Source organism: Erpetoichthys calabaricus, chromosome 2 (genome assembly GCF_900747795.2).
Source record: "Erpetoichthys calabaricus chromosome 2, fErpCal1.3, whole genome shotgun sequence".
Taxonomy (NCBI): Eukaryota; Metazoa; Chordata; class Cladistia; order Polypteriformes; family Polypteridae; genus Erpetoichthys; species Erpetoichthys calabaricus.
The window spans coordinates 231239346-231264069 of record NC_041395.2 but is presented as its reverse complement, the minus strand read 5'-3'; the positions used below and the strand labels follow the sequence as shown (position 1 = coordinate 231264069).

The 24724-nt window shown below is 36.3% G+C and overlaps 1 protein-coding gene across 1 annotated transcript in view; it reads right to left on the bottom strand.

The window, feature by feature from the left end:
• Nucleotides 1-24724, bottom strand: part of zgc:174164 (uncharacterized protein LOC570656 homolog) — a 72413-nt gene that overhangs the window by 9306 nt on the left and 38383 nt on the right. The window contains exons 12-18 of the mRNA XM_028795235.2: nt 22404-22575; nt 17201-17290; nt 14198-14393; nt 11268-11364; nt 10394-10574; nt 5386-5466; nt 4137-4242 (exon numbers count right to left, since the gene is read on the bottom strand). Coding sequence (XP_028651068.2) covers nt 4137-4242; nt 5386-5466; nt 10394-10574; nt 11268-11364; nt 14198-14393; nt 17201-17290; nt 22404-22575 — 923 coding nt within the window. The remainder of the gene's footprint in view (nt 1-4136; nt 4243-5385; nt 5467-10393; nt 10575-11267; nt 11365-14197; nt 14394-17200; nt 17291-22403; nt 22576-24724) is intronic.

The following is a 24724-nucleotide window of genomic DNA, read 5'->3' as shown; positions in this document are numbered from 1 at the left end:
TCAAATCCTGGTACTGACACCACTGTGTGACCCTGAGGAAGTCACTTCACCTGCCTGTGCTGCAAAAAACAAAAGTAATGTAACAAATTGTATTTCAGATGTTGTAAGTTGGTGGAATAAAGGCATAAGTCAAATAGATAAATATGTATTATACACATAGGAAGTATTCATTTATTTTCAGTTAAGTCATCTGCAGCAAACTTTTATAAATGAGGGTTTCTCCTTTTTAGATAGTGCAAACTGTTTCTTCTTCATTGACGTTTTCTCTTGGAGAGCTTTTTTCATTTCATTGAAAATGAAAGCAGCAGCTGCCAAAATATGTAGCTTTCTTATTAATTTTTCAACATTGTGTAAAATAAATGTATAAAGTAACATAAAAGGTTTAAATACTGGTTATTCTTTTACACTAAAATATTACTACACAGATACAAAAAAAGTAAAATGGATATGTTCTTTTTCTTTAAGGAGATGAAATATTACTGAAGAAAGAAAAAAAAAATTAAACAGCCAAATGGGGCTATGCATATGAACTTAAAAGGTTTAAATAAAACAGAAATATATATTTTATTTTTACTTGGTTAACTTGTGGAGGGTGTATCCTGTAGCAAAGCCCTAACTGTTTTCGTGAAAGCCCGTTTCAGTCAATAAGTCTTATGTGTGTGTTTATGTATGTGTGTATATATATGTAGATATGTGTATATGTAGATATGTATATATATGTATATGTATATAAATGTTTATGTGTGTGTGTATATTATATATATAATATATATATATATAAAAGACAGCAACACTTATAACAATGACAACACAATTAAATTGACAATCATGTTACGTTATTTTTAAAATGTTTCCTTTTTTTTTCATAACCTCTTTAACACACTACTTCTCTGCTGCGAAGCGCGGGTATTTTGCTAGTATATATATATATATATATATATATATATATACATACATATACACACATACATGCAGTTTCAATAACATAGAAATCAATATAAATATTAACATCATTATCATATGAGAATATGAAGTAATATATAAGAAGCACATTTCATATAAATATAAATTATTAAACAGTAAAATCTTCTTCTGTAATTTGCTACCGTGGCAATTTGTGTGTCTGTCCAGGATTTTAAATCACCTGTAGCTCGCAAACCATTTCACCTATTGACTTGAAATCTGGTACACATATAGTACGTCACGTCTACTATCCGCTTTATGGGTGATGATTGTATTACTCTTTTTATGTTTATTTTATTTTATTGTAGAATCAACTCCTATCTGCGCACACCAGGGCGGCCGTGGGCGGATGCGTATGGTGTATTCACTCCATGTTATCGTGCGTTGCGCTGTCACTGGTATTTTGATAAAAGAATTTGAACAACATATAAGAAGCGTATAAATTATTAAACAGTAAAACATTAACATTTAAGAAGTAAAGTTAGATTAAGTACTACTGCAGTGCCCTCGGGTATACCTCATTTTTTGTTTGTCCATTACATGCTTAAATGTATACATTTTTTGGTGTACCTACCCGAGAACACGCGACATATAACCGAGCGTGGGAGAAGCATGGATTTTAAACACGCGTTGAGTTCATCTGCTGGTCTCCCTCGTGGAATAACTGGTAATGTTTGAATAAAATCTACAGCGAGTAAAACGACATTACCTCCTATTTTTTTTTTTACGATCTCGGAGATGTTGCTTTTTTCGGTTCAAGGCTTCATAAGCTCTTTTATGTTGTATGGTGTACTTATCCCAAACCATCATCTTTGAATGTTGCAAGACTTTCGGCTTGTATGTAGATCGGGGTAATTACATTCATTCCATTCCTAGTCTGAATCACAATCTGATTGTATGGGTGGTTACCTGGCACTGTAGGGTTGCCACCCGTCCTTTAAAATACGGAATCGTGCCGCATTTCAGAATGAAATTGCGCGTCCCGTTTTGAATCAATACTGGACAGGATTTCTCCCGTATTTTTTTTTATCATTTTTTTTAAAGCAGCGTCTCATGCAAATCATCCCACACGCATTTTATGAAGATGCCTCCTTTCCTACTTTTGATTGGGTAATACTTGATGTCATCGTTAGTTTGATTGGTCTTTTTAACTGTCCAGTGAGGAGGGCGTGTGTTTTAAGTAGAGTCTGGAAAGTGTTGGCACTGAGATGTGGCGTCAGCGCCAGAGTTGAAGCTCCTAATGTTGCGGTCAGCAAGTCGGCTAACATCCGCCATGTGCCGTCTTTCAGTTGCGAGAAGCAGATCATAGAATGGTTGAAACTGTTGCCCCTAACGTTGTGCCACGGCGTGTGGTTCGTTTATACCTCGCGTCTTCTTATTAAACTTTTATCTCGCGAATATGTTATTGCAATCCGCAGCGGGAGCGTTTCTATAAACTTAATTTAAACTTACGTTTTACACCGTGCTTTGTTTCCCTTATGAACATGCTTGTATGCTTAAGTCGCTCCGTTCTCAATTGTTTAATTAATTTTTTGCTGTTCGCTGTTTGCGGCTCTTCCTCCATTTCCCCCTACTTCGTTCTTTTATCTCGCGAATATGTTATTGCAATCCTTAACGGGAGCGTTTCAATAAACTGATTGAAAATAGTTTTGCATTTACCTTTTTAGTAAAAGGCGAGCTTTTAAGCCTGAGAAATCACCCCGTAAATGCACACGTTTAATTGCACATGTGTTAATATGTATGGTTACACAGTATTAAAAGACAGTGAACAACGTCAGTTACCTTTGTTCCCGCGTTTGATAAAAGGCGAGCTTTTAAGCCTGAGAAATCACCCCGTAAATGCACACGTTTAATTGCACATGTGTTAATATGTATGCTTACACAGTATTAAAAGACAGTCAAAAATTAACGTCATTTACCTTCGTTCCCGCGTGTGACTCGTGCTGTAAATCTCTTCCTTGTTTTTAGTTCACGTGATTACGTAGGAGGCGTGATGACGCGATACGTGACTCCGCCACCTCCATTACAGTGTATGGACAAAAAATATGTTCCAGTTATGACCATTACGCTTTGAATTTCGAAATGAAACCTGCCTAACTTTTGTAAGTAAGCTGTAAGGAATGAGCCTGCCAAATTTCAGCCTTCCACCTACACGGGAAGTTGGAGAATTAGTGATGAGTGAGTCAGTCAGTCAGTGAGTCAGTCAGTCAGTCAGTGAGGGCTTTGCCTTTTATTATTATAGATTCCAACAGATGGCCCATCTCAAATATTAACACTGATTTTAAGATTTCCATACCAAGTGGCATATAACTGTGGAAGAAAATAAGTCACAATATTTTAATTTAACAAAAGGAGGTCTTTAATAATATTAATGCTAGTCCAGAACTTTAGGTTCTGAATGTCAGTTTAAGCAGTCTCCAGTTTTTTATAGCTTGGAAATCTTCCTTCCACTCTTGCCATTCCATCAATTAATGTCAACGTGCTTGCTTCATGCCATCAAGAGTTAGATCATGTCTTAGTTTAGCAAACAATTGTCAGTTTTATTGCTTACAGAGATCATTAATTGTCTGCCTGACCCTTGTAACTCCAAAATACTTATAAAAATGAAGATTTGGTTACAGCTTAAAAAAAACAATTGGTATAAAACTATTTAATATACATGAAACCCACATACTTATTGATAAACAACTACATATATTTTCCTAGTGATAGGATTTAAAGTTAACAGAGCAGAATACAAACCCTGAATAGACATATACAAATTGAACATATATTATTCCACACAACAGATACGTATGTATTGCATTTGTCATTCTAACAGATGGCACATCAAACAATTTTTAGTAATGCATTTTATTACTACAAATGTTTATGATGTGCCATCTGCTGGAATGATAAATGTAATGCATTTTATTACTACATGCAATACAAAATACATTCCAATAGATGGTGGACATTAAGTCTACGTTGATTACTTAGATTTCAACCTGTCTTAGAGGAAGTCAACACATTCCAAAACATGTGGAAAAAAATGAGGAAAATGTGTAAAGCAGAACCAGATAAATATTCTATTCAACATGTGTACTTGTAATCAGTGTAGCTAGTCATTCCCAGCTCAACTTTCAGTTGTTATAACTTGTTTATGACTACAAATGTTTTTTGGACAAGCTTACCAATATGGGTAGGACCACTGTCAATACTCCCACCATAACCCCATGTGTTACAGTGTGGTGGAGCCCAGCCATAATTGCAGTAACAGTTGCCTAAGTTGTCACACACCTAAAAAAAAAAAAATAAAAAAAAAAATGAAAAGGCCTATTTCTTTCCATCAGTCCTCTCCCCATTACAATAAAAATACATAAGCTTTGCCTAAATTTTATAGCACTGAATATTGTTACATTGGTTATGTGGTATGTATAGGGTGATAAATAATTAACTTTTTTTCATATTCTGATATTTTCAACATTTAAAGCCAAGAAATGCCATTGTTGTTGGCTAAACATAATTTTCTAAGATGCGGTCTTAAATGACAGGGCCAGATGTTGCTATACAATGTATTTACAATAAAATTCTCAGTTTAATTTAAAATAGCCCCAAAAATAGAAAAGCTGAAATATATGGTGGTACAATGGTTAACACTAGAATTACCAAAGCCAACGAAAAAACTTGTAAATCCGTCCCACCTTAAATCCCTTTGCACCTCTCCGTCAGTGTCTTTTGTTTTGTTAATGTGCCGATCAAGACAAGCAGCCTACTATTCCATCCCCACCACCGCCTCAGAATGGGCACAAAGTTCTCCCAGTTTGTGCCTTGATTGATTATCTGGGAGTGAAGTGCTGGAGTTTTAGAATGGAAATAATATATCGTTATTTGGAACACATGCATTTATGTGTGTTCTACAATAATCTGTGTAAACATGTTTTTCATATTTTAGTAATAAATGACCAAATGTAGACATAAACTATATAATGTGTAAAAGCTGCGAAGGGATTTAAGGTGGGACGGATTTACAAGTTTTTCGTAGGCTTTGGTAATTCTAGTGTTAATGCTGCTGCCTCATAGCTTTTTTAACAGAGGTTCAGTTCCTAGCATTATCACCACATGTAAGTTTGCACATTCTTCTTCTTGTTGTCAAGCAAGTTATGTCTGCGCAGTGTGTTTCCCTCTCAGATCACAAAGATGTGTGTTAAGTTAATGGGTGTTTCTAAATTGGCCTAAAAATTAGTGTGCGTATGTGTGGTTGTGTGTATACTGCAATGGAACTGTAACAAAATCATATACTGTATTATATATATTTTATATATATATATATATATATATATATATATATATATATATATATATATATATATATATATACATAGTGATAACAGCACATATTATGTAATATACTATCTTGAAAATAAATCTAAATTTACTTACTCCATTCCCACTACAATTGTTCTTTATGTCACAGCTGAATCCAAGAGCAGAGGCGTTTGTACATTTATAGTTTACACAGGCCTAGAGAAATGAAAAACACAGTCATCATTTATAAGGGATAGGATCTCATTTTTTCATTCACACGTGACCATTGATGAAAATGGGGATATGGACTGACCAATAAATTGACAGTTTCCTCATGAATTTTGAGGGTAGTTTGTGGTTTCCAGACCAGTCGGAAGGTTGGAGAAATAGAGAAATAAATCAGTAGGCTAGTTTGTTTAGAAATCTGCAAAAGTCCATGAGGTAAGTAAAACATTGATTGATCAGTGTAACTGAAGAGAAGTGAGATTTGACTCTAAGGGGAGTAGAGTAGACCAGGCTTTGCCAAACTGATTTTGAACCCAGTAGTTTTTTCAGATTTTGAGAATAAGTCCACAACATTTAGAAGGCCTTTAAAAGCATTACATAGAAAAAGCAAATAATGTAATGTCACATGCATAAAGCTAAACAAAGTGCGTCATTTTGTTTACATTAACAGTGTAAAATATTTAGAACTATAACGCATAAAGGAAAGAGTAATTTGGACAACCTCCTCTAATGCCCTTTTGAAGTTTTGGATAAAATGACTTTAGATATGGCGGAATATACATTCTGAATCAGGTTAATGAATTCAGGAACAAAGCATTTTGAGCATTACCACATTGTAAATAGGGAATCCATTCCCGGGCTCCTGGTAATTTTTCATTCCCGGAATGAAACTGCTGTAATTCCCGGGAAAACAGGAACGGCCAAGCTCGCATATATAGCGTGTAAAAATCGATCAAGTAATAACAGAGTTATAGTTGAAAATAATTAAGGTGGCGCCATCGCTGCAGCTTGCACTTCATCAGACAACAGTTTTGAACAGCAACTTGAAATTGCCATGCGTCAGTCTGTTGCATCCGCATTATCTGTGCCAAGAAACTTGCCATCACAGAATGATGACAAGAAACTGGATGCATCAGTAAAAGCTGAAATGGTGTTGTTTCAGAGAATAAGTGTTGTTTAGAATAAGTGTATCAGTATCTGAGGACTGTGCCACCTTCTTCAGTGGAGGCACAGCGTGCTTTCTCTGCGGCTGGCGTACTCTACTTGAAGGTGCGCTCTCGCATGGACGACCACACACTGGACACGTTGTGCTTTCTACGCTCTTATTACCGCAACTAAAGACACATGTACTTATATGACAGCATGAACTGCTTGTAGATAAGGTTAGTCTTTTATTTGTGTCAACATATTGCAGTAGTTTTATTAAAAATAAGTGTTGGTCGTTCTAAAACCATTCACATGTGAGATGCCTGTGCACTGTGTTATCCCCGGGAGCCTGGGATTCCTGGGAATGACATGCGGGATTCCCGAATTCCCAGGAATGGATAAACCCGTCTGGGAATGGATTCCCTAATTGAAAATGATAATGTTTTCTGTATTAATGTTGTGTTTTCATTTTCATCAGTTTTCAAACATCCTGTAACCAAAGGTGACGAGGGCTTTCTTATTTTAAATTTATTTAAATGAATCAAAATATTTTCGCCCCATTTTTGGTGCCATGTTGTTTTTCTCAGGCACTGCTGTTTTGCTTAAAGTTGTCATAATGTCACTAAGGAAATGATATAGATATGCAAGTCTTTTGACATCATCATTGCAATGGGATAAAAGGTCAGTACTAGGAATTTTCTGAGTCATCTGCGATTGTAAGTAATTCATTAAGACGTTTTTTTGGTGAGATTTTCTTTTTTTCTATATTTCTTGGTAACTGACTCTTTGGCTTTGACTTTTAATTTCGATTTAGGAATTTTTTTCTGGTTTTGTCCTCTGTAGTTTTGCCCTCCTGGTTTTGACATTTGCATGTGTCTTTTGACTTTGTCAATCTCCTGGTTCCTTTTTTTCCAAATTTTCTGTAGCTGAGAAGTTTGAGGTTAAAAAAGTAGATGGGATTGCCTATGCTGCGACCCAGCTGAACAGCTAAGGTTCTCTTCTGACATTTTACAGAATTTCTCTTTCTGCCTTATCTTTCTGGCAGAATGTATCTTGCCACATGCAAAACTACTTCAGACAGTTGAATGAAGACAGTGGGTGCCACATCAAAAATGTGAAGGAATCACAGGGCATTATCAGTTCAAGATGTGATCAGATAAAGGTAGTTTGGTCTGGGTTGATTAACTTATGAATCAACACTACATCAAACAGTGTGTGTGTGTGTGGGGGGGGGGGGGGGGGGGTAATTTCCCCATGAAGATTTGTGAAAAGGTGCAGGCACTCGCTGGTATGGTGAAACTGATTATTGCAACAATCAATCAAAGAGCAGGGAAGGGGAGAATCCCTGTGAAGCTTTGAATGCCAGGATATATCAACATTTGATCAAAGAGCAGGGGTCCTCCCATAAAGATTCGTGAAAAAGTACACTAAGAAAAGGTGCCGGTACTGTTCTAGCACTGTGTATATAAGTTAGCTATGGAGAACTAAAATATCAAAAACAGGTGTTGTAAAGATTTGTTGGAAATGTTTAAATAAAGCACTGGAGGTAGTCCTTGAAGCAGCAATTAATTTATTTTTTATAAGTTTGGCAATCTGCGGTGGGTTGGCACCCTGCCCGGGATTGGTTCCTGCCTTGTGCCCTGTGTTGGCTGGGATTGGCTCCAGCAGACCCCCGTGACCCTGTGTTCGGATTCAGCGGGTTGGAAAATGGATGGATGAATGGAAGTTTGGCAATAGATTTGGCCAGCAAAACCTTTTTCTGTACAGGTTGATATGGAAGTTTCATTTTGCCCAGAAAATAATTTATTGAATTGGAAAGCTTATGCAAAATATATACTGTATCTCTAAATTCATTGTCTTTAATTATAATAACCAATTTGTTTTTTAAAGCAAGAAATGCTGCAAAAAATTTATTTCTACATATTTACAGAGTCTATTGTTAGAGGTTTCAATTGATTAATAACAGTGTCTTAGTGTGCAATACTTGTGAAATTCTGCTCCTCTAAATGCAGAGAGATCAACTCTGCTTTTACATCAACTGTTTCAGTGGTTCTTAAGTTCTGTCCTGCAGCGGCAGATTTTTGTTGTAACCAGTAGTCCATTAACCATTAATTGATCTCACCATTTAATTAGCAGAACGTTTTATTTCTTCTGTTAATTTCCATTCAGAAAAGCACGTCATTGTTAGATTTACATTTACAGTATAAGAAATATCATTAGATGCTTAACTCAGTCGTTTCCTTTCTCATAATTGTATATGTAATGACAGACATAGTAGATACCAGGGCATGTGACATTGACAGCTAAATGGAACATTTTTTAATAGGTATTTTAGTGTTAATCAGTTATGTGCTTACTAGTAAATAATGGCATAAATAACCAGAAAATGAACAGAATACAAAAATGCATAAAAAGTATTCTTATGCATCCAAATTATTGCATCATTCAGTAAATATTTAGCCTAACCTCTTTGTAATTTCTGGATTGATGCACTTTCTCAAGCAATGTCTATTGAGATTTAATTTCTGGAATATTATTAATTCTACATGGGTGGCATGGTGATACAGTGGTGAGTGTTTGCTATCTCATGGACCCAGAATCCTAATGTTGAATTTCATGCCCAGTTACTATCTGTATAAAGTTTGTATGTTCTGCTTTGCCCTTTATGACTATTTCTATGGGTATGGCCATTCCTTAAAAAATCCCAAAGACATGCAGGTTTGGGTTAACTGACAGTAAAAAACCGACTTCATGTTAGTGAGCTTAATTATAGGCGGGCACCCTGTATGGACTTAATTCTTGCTTTTGTCCCCAGTGCTGCCAGGATAGGATTCAGCCTTGCTATAACACTGAATTGGATTAAACAGGTTTGAGAATGTTTAGCATTATATTATTCTAGTCCGAGAAAAATGTCTAGTGAAAGTAATGGAATTTTTTCTTGCAAACACTTTAACTGCTTCCTATGGCACACAGCAAGCAGTAATGCTACTAGTGTTAAAGGACAAAATTAAAATTCAGGTCAGTTATGAACTGTTCACTGATAGAATTGAAAATCCAACAATGAGATATTCAGATGCCACTTGAACCCTCTGGACTGATACCATAAGATTGCATATAATCATACAACAACTGTGGCTTGAAAGGAGAAACTGAACACTCAATAGCATCAGTCAAAGATGCCACTATCTTGTGTGGTAAGAGAAAGTAATGTGTAAAAATAGTGTGAATCAAAGAAGTTTTAAGATACTGCCTTAACAAAGTTTGAATGGAAATGTGGAAAGCAACAGTCAAACCCATGGGTAACAAGAAGGAGCTATTGAACAATGGAATTATAATGGCATTTGTGTTCACTTGTATGGTAATTTTGTAATCTGTAAAATCATTCAGAGTATAAAGCATTCTGAAAGAGAGAAGGAACGTACAATATGTGGAAATAAAAATAAATGTATGTATCTTGATTTCAATTAATCAAAATTATTTCAGTGTTATCTCCAGTTATGTTAAGGAGTTTCAGCTGCCAGAGGTCATGTTTTGGATGGAGGATGATGAAACAACTTATTCATATGTTCTATTACATCTCAATACGTTGTTTGTTTCTAACAATCAGCGACCAGTCTAATCTAAGTAACTCATTAAGTCAATATGCTCTTTGTGTAGATAAAATACACTATGAGCATTCCAGAAAGTTATAACAAGGTCACCCTTATTTCAAGCTTAAAAGAGTAGTGAGTAAAATTTAAAAAAAAATTGTGTTAACTCTAGCTCCATCCCATAGCTATTCATGTACTGTTAGCAGACAATCTATAGGACATACCTGCCCCACCTGAGATCCATTACAGCACTAAATGCGACCTTTCCAAAGCCTGACTTCAGCCATTCTGTCCACACCATATCCACCCCATACTGTTATTTGTTATTCTAAACTTAAGGAATTCTTAATCCACAGATCAACAAATCCTCACTGCACTATTTATTGACTGAAGTCCCTTACCTTCCCAGTTCCACAGCCAGTTCCAGTATGCACATACCCTGGATCTGGAACATCTGAACCAAGGTCAAAAAAGACATTGACACACACCACATTATTTTGGTTAAATGTAGTAATGAAGGCTCCAGGTGGAGGATTGTTGGCATCAACATTGATACACTGAATTTTTCCACAAAGAACATCTCTGCAAAATAATGATAGACATGCTGTGATGATTATTTAATGGTATATGTTACATGAGAATAGCCTAGTTGTTAAAAACAAGTTTAGCACTTTTATATCAGTGAAACATTTATTATCCAGCAGTGCAAAGTCTAAAAGAAACCCTGTACAGAACTTGAAATTAAACTTGAAAATACTGCCATGCAAAAAAATATTTAGGTGTTTGGACTGATGCAGTACTTCTATTACAACAAAGCACTAATACAGACATTATGTCATGAAATACCTGTCAGCCACAATATCATATGCAACACACCAAAAGGGCATATAGTACAGTTACATACTGTAATACATAAGGAATTAAATTGCACAGATTGTATAAATGAGCTTAGTCTGCAATATCTATCAGTCCATAACATTAAAGGTGGCAGGGTTGTAGCTAGTAGGAGGACAGAAGTGCATCATATCTTTGGATGGACCAGAGTAAAAGCTGTTGAAAATAAACTGTTGACATCAAAAGTAGTGCTTGTTCTGAGGGTTCTCCTAGGGTAATAACTGAAATGGGTAGTTGTGTGGATGACTTAGACCTTTGAAATTATCGACCATCTGTGTCCTGATCTTGAACGGAAATTTGCATGCATACAAAGTGGAATGTAGTTCCACTAAAAATATTTAAGAAATGTATAAATTAAAATGTTATGTAGGAAATTCTTACTGAGGTGCACATTTAACGTTCCCAGGTCCACAGTTTCCAAAATTGGTCCCTCCTGTATTGATAATCTGGTAACATGTATCTGGAGCTTTTTTTGCTGCTGTAAAAGAATGATAGAAAGGAATTCAGCTATTAATTCATTTATTTTTATGTTTATTTTTGGCATTTCTGCTACCACCTATGTGAAAGATGAAAACTAGACTTTCAGTATCTCTTCAATTGATGCAGAGACTATCCATATCTACAAAGCTCTAGGCAGCGTGCTTATATTTGTACCATTACCTTGTGGTATAGAATCTTGGGTCCATTCTCTCCAAAACAAAGGGTCCTTTCCTCCCAGCTTTTCTCTGAGGACCCAGTGCATAATGGAGAGCTACTGACTTCTTGATTGAAATTTACTCAAGCAATTCCTGCAACAATCTGTTTGAATCCTGAGACGCACCATCAAAAAGCACATCCTCTAGTGATACACTTTCAATAACGACAGTTACTATAGATTTCCCTATTCTGGAAATCTTTGCATTTCACATGGGCCTTCTTTCTCTTTGTGCCCAAAAATACTGTGCTCCAACAATAGCTTTGTCACAAATTACTCCATTACAATAGCATATTTTATAATTTTATGCCTTTGAGACTATTGTAATTTGTGTGTTAGGTTACCACATTAAGTATTTGTTTTATCTTGAGACTTATCTGCCTGTTCTACCATTTGCACATATCAAAAGGTGAGAAATGTAATAAGAACAGAAGAAATTTGACAAACTATCCCAATATCTCATCCAGATTCTTCTTAAATGTTGTGAAGGTTTCTGATTCAACTACATGTAATAAAACTGTGGAATAAAAATGTCATGAATCACAGGATCTCATGAAAGGGACAAATGGAGATGAATGAAGGCTTTTGATTTTCTTAAAACATTTATTTCCCTCATCTGAAACATATCTCTGAATATGTGGCTAGAAAAGGATTATCCAGCTTTCTCATGATGCAAAATGAAGCTTCATTGTTTTATACTTTGCATCTCTTCCATTTTATAGATTTTAATATTTATGCTGTACCTATTTATTCTTAGTGCTCTGAGAACAAATGTTATACTTTTTCTGTATGTAGGTGATAAGTCTAACATTGACAAAAGGCAGAAAGGCTTAGTGGCTATGATTTGTAATGATTACTCTTAATTCATAGAGATCCGTATGTGCGCCTTATTTGTTGTTAACAAGAAGATAAAATAATTATAAAATAATAATAAACATTCCCTTACAATAAATAAATAGTACAGCAGATTGCAATAACTAGAAGACTTTCATGTGAAGCTTCTGAAGCAATGAATGAAGAATATATAAAAATATTTTTAGAGGAATACCTCTAATACCTATAGCCACCCATTCATGTTCAAACCTACTTAATTCAAGAGTCTGGAATCGATAATAGAAACATCAAGCACAAGAGAATAACCAAACATTAACAGGATGTCATTTCAATAAGTACAAATATGAATAAAAAAAGGAGAGCAAAAAAACAACTAGGCTAGACTGAAAGCATAAACACTGGCTTGATTGACTGAACCTTATGAAGAACATATATTATACATATAAATATACCTATCCATAGTATACTTTTATAGACCATTAATTTTTTTTATTGTTCACTGTTTAAGTGTATTCACTCGTACTCCCACAACATAATAGTTTTAACATTTTTAACACATTATGTACATATTATTATTATTTCCTTTCATTATGTTTTCTCAGGGAAACACTTTGTTGCAGTGGTTAGTGCTGGCTCAAAAAAACTGGCTTTATACATCAGCATAGTCACTTGGAGGTGTGAATTTTGCAGGATGTCCTTGTGTGTGCACTCCAGTTTTTTCTAAAGATGCATCTTACATTTTGACTAGCATCACTCTCATAGCTGTTTATTTGTATCAAATTTTGTTATGTGTTGTCATGTGCCTTACAGTCCACAATGGCCTGAAGACCTATTGGACCTAATTTATGCAGTAGACTTAAGGGACTTTGGTGTAATTGAAAAGAAAATTGGGCTACTTAGCAATGGGCCTAGATGTTAATCATGTTGGACTTTTTAAAAATATCCCATAAACAGGGAACTACAAGCTACACTTATAAATACAAACTGATTCTGCTTCACCCTAGGCTTCAATTCGTCATTATGCTTGAACCTTTGTATGGTCAAGCTCAACTAATGAATTTTGAAACTCAGTACAACTACCTCATGATTAGTTTGACAAATGTTAACAATTTTTGGGCCTGTTTCAATTAATTTGTGTGTTTATATTGTGGCAGACGGCTGGGACCCTTGCAGCGGTGCCTCAGACTCCTGCAGGGCTTCATGGGAGATGGAGTTTGGTGCAGCCCTGTTGGGATCAGCGGTTATCGCCAGGGGTGCTACAATTCGCTGACCCCTAGAGAGCAGCTCTTCCATTTCACCCGAAGTGCTGCCAGAAAGACATCATCAGACAACTGCAGCACTTCCGGGTGCCGTATATAAGGGGCCAACAAACACTACTCCGAGAGCCAGAGTTGGGAGGAGGAAAACTAGGCTTGCTGAGGAGGAGTGGAGAAGAAAGAAGGACTGAGAGAAATAAAGAGTAAGAGACAAAGAGAGAAGGAAAAGAAAGTAAAGAAAGTGTGTTTGTGCTTGTTGGGACACTGTAAATAAATCACGTGTGCTTTGGGATTTCTGTGTGTCCTGGTGTCTGTCTGTGATCCAGGCTGGAATGTTCACAACATATATTTTTTTTTATTCCTTATTAATCCCCAAGGGGAATTGGCCTGCTATGTATTATGGCACATTGCAATGGGCTGGTGTCCCGTTTAAGTTCGGTTCATTGTTTGTGTCTGCTGATTTTCTATCACTCCCCATGATGAAATTGGTATGTTAATAGTAAATAAAATATTTGTACTTAACTTACCACTTGTGAAAAGTTGTTGGCACTGATAATCAAAGGTCTGGCAAATACCATTATAGCAATAAGTTGTGTTATTTGCACATGGATATCCATTCATTACATAGGTATCAAATGGACAAAATGCACTACTTCCATTGCAGAATTCTGGGAAATCACAAACATCTACTGCAGGTCGGCAGGGTGTCCCAGCCACTGAAATCTGCAAACCCAACAGAAAAAAAAATTTTTTGCTTATTATTGTGAAATTATGTATTATAAATTATAAATTATAAAATGATATTATAACATAGTGTAAGTAAAAAGTGAGACACAAAAATGCTGTTTTTCCAGGTAACAAGAAAGGCATAAAATGGGGTAAAATGAACATGTCAAGGTAATGTTGTGAAAGCATTACAAATACTCACAAAATGCAGTTTTGAGAAACACATGATATGTCCGCTTGTTATTAAACCCTTTGAGCCACACTCTGTGTTTTAACTGTTTATAGATGGGAGAATAAAAGGTTAAGAGCAGATGTACTTACTTGGAGGGAGGTAGGATGGGATAGTGTGTTGTGTCGCTCTGGGCAGTAGCATGGGAGTGTATCAGAGCTTGGGATTCTCTTAGAGATGTGTAGTATTTGGGGGACTGGCTCATAAACAGATGGAGAGAGGAGACACATCTCTCTATTATATAAAAAAATCTTGGAACAAGACGCGACTTTCTCAGAGAGACACTTTCACGTCCCACGAAACAAAGAGTAGATGACAGAGTAGTAAAGAATTCAAAAATGTTGGGGCGATACACATGCAGAGAAGGTTAGATATAATGGAATTACAAAAATTCAAAAGTCTCCAAAAAATGATAGTAAAGATCGCATTAGCGCAAACAAACATAAATTATTACTCGTTGAAATAACGGAACAGCAAAAATAGATCGAATATATTGTTCGGATTTAAACTTTAAGTTGGAGACTTGTAGATCGTCTAATTCGTGTTGCCATCAGGGAAAAGTAGTGTTTCTTCCCAATGAAAAGGCGTATCCGCGAGAATTAAAAGATTTGTTGTTTGGTGAAAGGGAAATCCACATACGCTGTCACACTTGGGTCACAGAGTTGCACATATACAAGGGAGAATTTAGAGATAGAAACGTTATTCAAACACTTCAAACAAACACAAGTCTCTTTCAGGAGTGAATCGAGCGCTGTGTGTAGTCGGAGTGGACAGTTCCGTCTCTCAATTAAAAGAAAAGAAAATCTTCCTCTTCAATGGGGCGTGCCTCGGTAGCGGTACCCCCAACATGAGCAGAGGATGTCTGGGGGAGAAGAGAGACAAGGCAGTGAGACAAAAGGACAGCTGCAAAGCACTGTGCAAGATGCAGATCACGTGACACAGCAGCAAACCAGGAGGTAAAAAAAAAAAAAAAACTGTATTTGTTTCCCATTGTATCACCGTTTAAGAGGGGGTTTCAGAGGAGTGACCGCGTCTTCTTGGGGTGACAACACAAAACGGCAGAGACAGGAAGTAGCTGGCGTGAAGCGCGGGGGGGGGGGGGGGTGGGGGTGGGGGATGTTGTTGGGGTTGGCAAGTGAAGCAAACAGGGGGCAAAGCCCCCTAGTTACTAAATAAAGATAAAATAACTTGATTTTTGTATTTAATTTCCATAGTAGTAGGTTGACCACAGTAGTTAGCACTGATGTTTCATAGTTCTGGCATCCTAGAATTGAGTCTTGTGCCCAGTCATTATTCATATGGAGTTTCTCCGAGGTACTCTAATTTTCCATTTACCTTCTAAAAGATGTAAATATTAGGTTATCTGGTGCCTCTAAATTGTCCCCAGTATGAGTGAGTGTGGGTGTGTGCCTGCTATTGACTGGTACTGTGCCCAGAGTTATTTAATGCCCTAAATCCAATGCTGTTGGAAAGATGGAATAGGCTGCAGTCCCTCATGACCCTGATCTGGATTAGGCAGTCAGGGTAGTATATTAGTGTATGAATAAAATGTCTGCAATCTGAGCTGCATAAATTTGGTCTAAGAAAAGGGATACAAAAAAAAAACAAAACACCCCATACACTGGTAACTTTATTACGAATATTTTTTTCTTTGTGCAGAAATTGAGACACCATTATTAAAATGGAAGAAAGCGAAGGAAGGGTAAATTCAGGAACAAGAGCAAGAGCATTTGAACTTTTGAAGCATAATTCAATTTTACTATCCTAGTGTCTAATTATTACGCATGTGAATGTATCATAAACATCACTTCTGACTGTGTAACACTCATAAAGTCAGTTAACCTGCTGATATTAGGAAACTGACGTAGTAAAAATAATGTACTGCTTACAGAATTGTACTGTATGTGATTTGTGTCTTTGGTGGAGGGTGATATATAACTTCTAAAGGTGATATACTACTTATCTACTCTTCCAAATTCATTTAAATGTATCTTGTTTTGAGTTTTACAGTAATGAAACTTTAATTTTTTTATTTATTTACTTTTTTGATATAATGCTGTGACAGAATTTAACTAGATGGACAATACACTAAAGTAAATATCTTGTTTTTGAAATGCATGCGGACTTTATTTGTATTCTTTCCATCTTCTGAACTGCTTATTTCACTTCAGAGTCAGGGAGCTACAGCCGGTCCTGGGCAGTAGGCCAGGACTGGAGTTAACCTTGGACAGTTTGCCAGTCCATCACAGGGAGCCTTTATGCACATGTTTATATTCAGTTTATTATAGCAAATGAATATATACATCTTCGTAATGAGGAAAATCCAAGTACCCATAGAAAACCCAAGTAGATACTGTGAGAATATGCAAACTCAGCACAGACAGTAGCTGGACTGGGATTTGAAATAAGACTTGTGGCGCTATGAGACAGCGTTATTAACTATTGTGTTATTGGAATGTATATTTGTACTGTATGCAGTCACAATAATTTCATCAAATCAGTCACAATTTTACAAGGTTACAGATGCACTCATGAGATATGTAACATAATAAAAGTATGCTCTAAGAACTATTACCTGACAGTTCTGACAACAAGCCCCTGCTGCACAATATGCTCCAGGCATGAATTTGCAAGTTTTTGCATTGCAGCACACATTTTGGCACTCCTAAAATAGATAAATGAAAGCAGAAAAAATATCAAAAACTGGATGATAATAAATGTCATTGTTTAAAACAATATATAAAACAAATTAAAACACCTAATAGGAATAAAATGAAAAATGTCATTAAAAAATCTTTGAAAAAAAATTTACATATATATATATAATATATATTGTGAAGACCAGGGGCACACCTGCCACCCCAACCCGACACAAACAGGCAACGACAGGGGTTCAGTCCAACAAAAAGCCTTTTATTCAGGGAAAGGCACCCCAACCCATACCAACAATCATAAGCAGAGTAAAACACAGTCCCTTTCCTTCTCCACACCTTATAGGTGAGCTTCTTCCACCTCCTCCTGATTCAGGCTCTCTTCTGTGAGGTAGCTGGCTCCTTTTAAGCCGCACCTGTGAGAACTCCAGGTGGTTTGTTAAGGAGACCTGGAATTACTCCCAGGTGTGGCTTAAGCCCAAAGTAGGTCTCTCCAGCTCCCATAGGTCCCCCTGGCGGCATCAATGTAACCCAACAGAGGTAGGACTCTGAGGGACCGTTGCACCCCAAGGCGACTGGCAAACAGCAGTTTGGGGGAGATAATGTCCTTCATGTGTGTGTTCACCCCCTTTGATAAGCAGAAACATTTGTCTTCGGACTGGTTAAAAAATTAAAATTATTTTCGTATTTTTTAGGCTGCCTATTACACAGAGTGAATAGTGGGAAGTGAGTGGTCACCGGATAGCGCAAAATAAACAGATACTGTACATGGCAAACAACACTACACCTTTCAGCTATTGTAAACTTATGAAAATTTGCGCAGGATAATCCGCCTTAATAAAAGGGTAAGTGTCTGTGTGTCTGTCTGGTTGCAATGTCTCTGTCATTCTAACAGATGGCACATTATAATCATCTGTAGTAATATCATGCATTTTCCATTCCAACAGATGGCACATCACAAACATTTGTAGTGATCCAAAAAGATGAAAAATGCATGGCATTTTATTAGTACATGCATTACAAAATATATTCCAATAGATGGTGCACAAATGTTAATGCTCTACATTGGATTACTTAGATTTCAACTTGTCTTAGATAAATAGCATAGCTAGTAAAATAATAATACACTAATGTAATTAAAAAAAAGTTTGAAATGCATCTTATACCTATCCATGTTAAACCAATGAAATAATGAAGTGTGCAGCAGTCTTAATTTCCAATCTCTGTACCTATATATCTGCTTGTGCCCACATTCATGTTGATTGTAAGAAGCTGCAACTTTTCACCAAATATATAATAATATCACTATCACAAACAGGGTTCCTGACATCTAAATTGGTATGGTAAAGTATGGTAAAATTAATTAAACTAACACTACCTATATTGTTAGCAAATGCACTGTGTCACACACATGCACATAGGAGGCAGTAAATGGGCTTAACTAAAGATGGAACAATGGGTCAGGGATTGATGAAAAGCACTAATGTCTTTTCTTCCTCCATCTGCAGAACATCTGATGGAAAACCCACCTGAAGCTAACCAAGTTCTACATTTGCTTCCAGGTCAAGTCCTCTTAGTGACCTCATTTCTGCCTGTCCCTGCTGGACCATCCTTCCCACTACCTATAAAAACAACTGCCTGCCTTTTCCTTCCCAGTTCTGTCCTGGACTCAGTCATTTAAGACTGCTATACATTCATCACTTTGTGAATTTGTTATTAATATGCAGGGTGGAACCCCAAACCCTTTTCCTTGTCTGTTGTGCTTTTTTACAACTGATAAAATGTAGAGATTGTCATATACAATATGTGGGCCTAGGATAAATATTTAATTTCAAACTGTCTTTTGAGAATTCTAAGCCAAAGCTTTTAAACATGCACTTTGAGAAGGTGCTTGTGGCCACAGAATACATTTTGTCTGCCACCCAGGCATTGGCAATAAGTAGTGTCTTCAAGTATATGAGTCTATTTAGAATTAAATTCATGCCCAAAACATACACATTCAATCATCTGTGAAGAGAGTTTGCAATAAATATTTTTGTCTTCTTAGTTCTGTCTATACCAAAGTTTCAAGGTAAACACTATATATATAAAACAAGTCAATTAAGCACACAAAACCAAGGTAGTGCACACATAAAAAAAATAAAGTATCCAAACAAAACTGATTTCGTACTATTGAGCAATACTATTGCAGGGAGTATACCAAAAGAGTAGTAGTATTAGAGGATTGAAACAATTATTTATGCAGTTTCCATTTCATTCTCTAGAATGAAGAAATGCTACTAGGAAGAAGATTGGTGTTGCTTCTGTTCTGACTCCAGCCCTGTCCCTTTTGGCTCAGATGAATAAAAGGATCATATCATTGTAGGAAATTATTATCAGGTGACCAGCAGACCTAAAGGACAGTAGATGGCACTTCTGCAACATCAGTTTCTATTGAAAACTGTTATGGTGTTGATGAGGGCGGTGTACTGCAGTGTTTCCATCTTATTTTTCATTCAAATTCGCAAGAAAGTTTAATGGGGTCAACCAGTTGTAGTCCCAACCTTTCATGACACAATGTGTTCTTCCTTAACATACGTACATAAAACCAGTTCAATATGCACATAAAGTAGATGTAGGACAAACATGAAACTAAAGCCATGATGATTACGCCAAGGAAAAAAAATTATTAGGAACATAAATTTGTTAAACGAGATGAGACCATTCAGTCCATCAGGCTAGTTTGTTTAGATAATAGCTAAGTTTTCCCAATGTCTCATCCAGATACTTCTTAAAGGTTGTCAAGGTTACTGACATTTACTGATTTGTTCCTTATAATTCAAGATTTTATTTTAAAAAAAGAGCACACTAATCTTGCTTATTTCAATAATAAAATATATGCCGAATTTTACTTTTCTCACTGGTTAAATAAGGCATTAAATCTGACATTTTGGCCAGCATAGGTTGTCGCAATGGAAATGTAAGCAATAAAATTTCCTCACTTACAAGCACCTTACTAATTGTCTGCAACAACTGGATACTGTTAGTTACCACAAGGAAGCTAATTAGCAAAATGTAAACCCACTTTTTGCATTAAAAACATTTATACATTATCGTTGTGCTTTGTATTGGTTATTTATAGCTCCTAACTCTGAAAGTTAAAAGGCATTTTAAAAGACAGAATGGATTGTCATTGATAGCAACTGCAAGAGCACATTTATTTACAAAAGGGCTAGATATCTAAAAAATACAGTCCTAATTTAAATTCCAACAAGTAGAACATTATTACTACCAAGAATTTGTTTCTTAGAGTTACAGCAGTGTGAATAATTTAATGAAGAGGAAATGGTGATAAACATCATGATGTATTTACGTTTACGTTTTTATTTATATTTATGAAAGAACATATTCTGCATGTGACTTACAAATGTTTTTCATTAGTGAAGTGTTATTTAGAAAACAAAAGTAAGTGGATGATAAAAGTTAAATGAATTTAAATTAAAACTAGGTTTCAATTAACTCAACTTTGAGTGAAGTGCCATTTGCTACATTTATTACTCGTTTAAGTTTTGGATTGTTTCTTAAATGTAATTCCAAATGTAAAATAAGGTTTTCATTAGACTTACTAGTTTTAGAACTTTTCAGTATAAATTGTTTGAAAGCAATTAACCTTAAAAGCCTGTGAAAATGTTAACTTATTTTGTACTAAAGTCTTTTGGGCAAGCAGAATTTTCCCTTTTGGCCCCTGAGGTACATGAAGTTGCATAACCCTGTTCTAAGCCAATAAGTCTGAAAATAATGCAAAGTTAAAAATAATTAGAAAGAACAATATAGTAACAACATTACATTTTGGGTAGTAATTGTTTGTATAGAACAGTACCTGGGAGATCAAGCACATTTCTGTTGATTCCCTAGTCTCAGATCAAAGTTGACCACACTGCTTCAGCTACAGTCACTGCCATATTCTCTGATGATAAAAGTGGTCTATATTGGGAGATGCAGAAGGATGAGTAGAGGGCTTTGAGTGGGACATTTGTTGAATGGTACTTAAGAAATCAGATTCAGCTCAACACTGGCAAGGCAAGGGAGTCTGTTGTGGTGGATTTCGGGAGGTCTGAGATCCCTCCATCTCTGTTTCTATTGGTGGAGAGGCTTCAAGGGTTGTTATTTTTTGAAAAGATTTATGCTCTTGGATTTCTGTTGCAGATATTAATTTGTTATAGAGGGTGCAATGTTATATGTAGCTGGCTATTGAAGCAAAATCATTACTCAATAACCTGAAAGAAAGGCAGGTTCTGCCCTTGGAATATGTTTGGACTTTTTGGTGCCAATGGTGAGAGCTGAACACTGATTAAACCATTAGTCATCATGGACAATGTTATTCACCCTGTACTTACTATTTCTGGGAAACAGAGGTGCACCTTCAACATAGACTAATCCAAGCTATATGAGATCATTTCCACCAGCAGCCATTATACTCTTTAATTAGTATCCTTACAGTTGAGGTGAGGGTGGTGGTGTTGATCTCTAACATTATATGAAGTGTATTGATTTACTTTAGCTTTATATTAAATTTCACTTTTTGTCACATTGTTCAGTGTTGTATGATTGCTGTAACAACACGAAGTTCACGAAGAACTAATAAATTGTATATTTATCAGTTATTATTATTACCAACTGTCATTGGCCATACTGCTTTATTTAAATGCAATATACAGCAGTTGAACGTTCACCTGAAAAAACAGTGGAACTTTAAACTTATGAAACAAATGGTTAAAAATGTAATTTAAAAAAAGCTAAATACACTGTTAGACAAGTAATGGTTTACCAGGACACCGATTCTGACTTGAACTCGAGTATCTGCTCCATTTCAAAAAAAGAAACTTACATAAAATACCTCATATCTCTATTGCATGCAAACACCCATGTATCTGATAAAATAAGAAAAATCTTAACAACGCAACTTACAGCCACATAAATTTGGAGTACAAAAAAAACACATTTGATATAAGTAAAAATTACAACTTTAAAATACAATATATATGCCTTATTGCAATTAATAACCACCTATGTGAATCTTAGCAACAAACCATTGTATTTTAACTTATTCTTCTACCATCTCAGTGCTAGGAAAGTAGGAATTAGTACCTGAGGTGTACCACAGTCACATTCCTCTCCGGATTCCAATATATTGTTTCCACAGGAAGGAGCAGTGTATACCTCTGATGGCGGGGGGATATTCTTGAGGCATTGTCCACCCCCATTCATTATAAGGGTCTGGAAAAAATCTTCACTGCAGTTACTAAATACCTTTGAATTACTAAACAGAGGTACACATGGATGAAAAGTGGTTATTCATCATTATGTTTCTTGTAAACTCATACAATAACTTCATAGATATTTATGCCCAGATATACTGTACATTCAACTAGACAGCTTAATTAAATTTTCTAATATGTTTATTACTTCATAGGAGTAGCTGGGGTGGGGATTTCAGGTTTGAACCCCCCTTGAAATATACTTTATGTCAGTTTCAAAGGATAATTATTCATGTTATTCATGTTTCTCACTCTATGAACCACCTTCCTAAAATTAATTCCTGGCTATGCCCCTGGATTACTTAAACAATCTGCTTTATGTATTATTTTGTAACCTATAAAGCCATGCTTTTATTTTCCTGTTGTATTTTTCCAACCCAAATAAAATTCAAACTTTTATTAAAAGTAAATGTGCAAAATTTACAGCAAAATTAAAAACAATTATTGAATCAATACATTGACACATGATGAAATAAATAAATAAATAAATTGGGCTCCCTCATGTGAAATTAAATTAAATCTAATTTAAAAAGGACGATCATCAAAGAGAACTATCAAGCATAAAGGCTAAAAAATAGTCACTAGTCATAATTAAGCATTATGGAATTGTGGCAATGTTAACACCATTAACCCTTTTCATTCTTAGACCAAGTAGGCAAGCATGTTAATAATAACTATCCATCCATCCATCCATCCATTGTCTCCCATTTTATCCGAGGTCGGGTCACGGGGGCAGCAGCCTGAGCAGAGATGCCCAGACTTCCCTCTCCCCGGCCACTTCTTCTAGCTCTTCCGGGAGAATCCCAAGGCGTTCCCAGGCCAGTCAAGAGACATAGTCCCTCCAACGTGTCCTGGGTCTTCCCGGGGCCTCCTCCCGGTTAGACGTGCCCGGAACACCTCACCAGGGAGGCGTCCAGGAGGCATCCTGATCAGATGCCCGAGCCACCTCATCTGACTCCTCTCGATGCGGAGGAGCAGCGGCTCTACTCTGAGCCCCTCCCAGATGACTGAGCTTCTCACCCTATCTTTAAGGGAAAGCCCAGACACCCTGCAGAGGAAACTCATTTCAGCCGCTTGTATTCGCGATCTCGTTCTTTCAGTCACTACCCATAGCTCATGACCATAGGTGAGGGTAGGAACATAGATCGACTGGTAAATTGAGAGCTTCGCCTTGCGGCTCAGCTCCTTTTTCACCACGACAGATCGATGCAGCGCCCGCATTACTGCGGATGCCGCACCGATCCGCCTGTCGATCTCACGCTCCATTCATTGAATGGAGCGTAATAATAACTAATGCCTTTTGAAACAATAATAATCCTGTCACTGTGGTCTCCTCAGCACCATGGGCCCCACTCTGCCTGAAGTTATATCACTGTGTGCTTAACGTTCTGAAACCTACTTAACTCAATTCAGGCTTGTTGAGAGGATGAAACCAATCCCAGGAGCAGTTAGAGCAAGGCAGGGGACATCCCTAGATGGCGCACCTAGAGACTAGTCATGCACATGGGTCCAATGGTTGTAGAATCTGATCATGGGATGTTTGACCTGTGAGGCAGTAGCATTAATCCCTGTGCCATCTGCTACTGAATTGTGTTGCTATAAAAAGTTTGCATTAAGCAATAATTCAAGTTATATGATTATCTTACATATTTTAGATAACAATGGTCAAATTAAAATACATAATATCCAAATGTACTGTAGTTGCTATTCATTGCAGTTACTAAAATTAATCAGATTACAGATATTTTTGAAAAACTTTTCTAAGTAACATTCACATCTCTCTGTTATAATAAAAAATCCTGGGATGTGACGAGACTTTTTGGCCTGGGACAAGATGTGACTTTTTCAGAGAGATACTTTCACGTCCCATGAGATAAGACTTTGTGCCAAGAGATTTAACCATGCCCAGGGCCAGAAATAAAAGACAAAGAGTAGATGACAAAGTAGAACGTCGTAAAGAATTCAAAAATGTTGACACGATATTCATGCAGAGTAGGTTAGAGATAATGAAAGTACTAAAATTCAAAAGTTTCAGAAAAATGATAGTAAAGATCGCATTAGCATAAACAAATGGAAATTATTACAATAACGGAATAGCAAAAAGAGATTGAATTGTTGTTCAGATTTAAACTTTAACTCGGAGACTTGTAG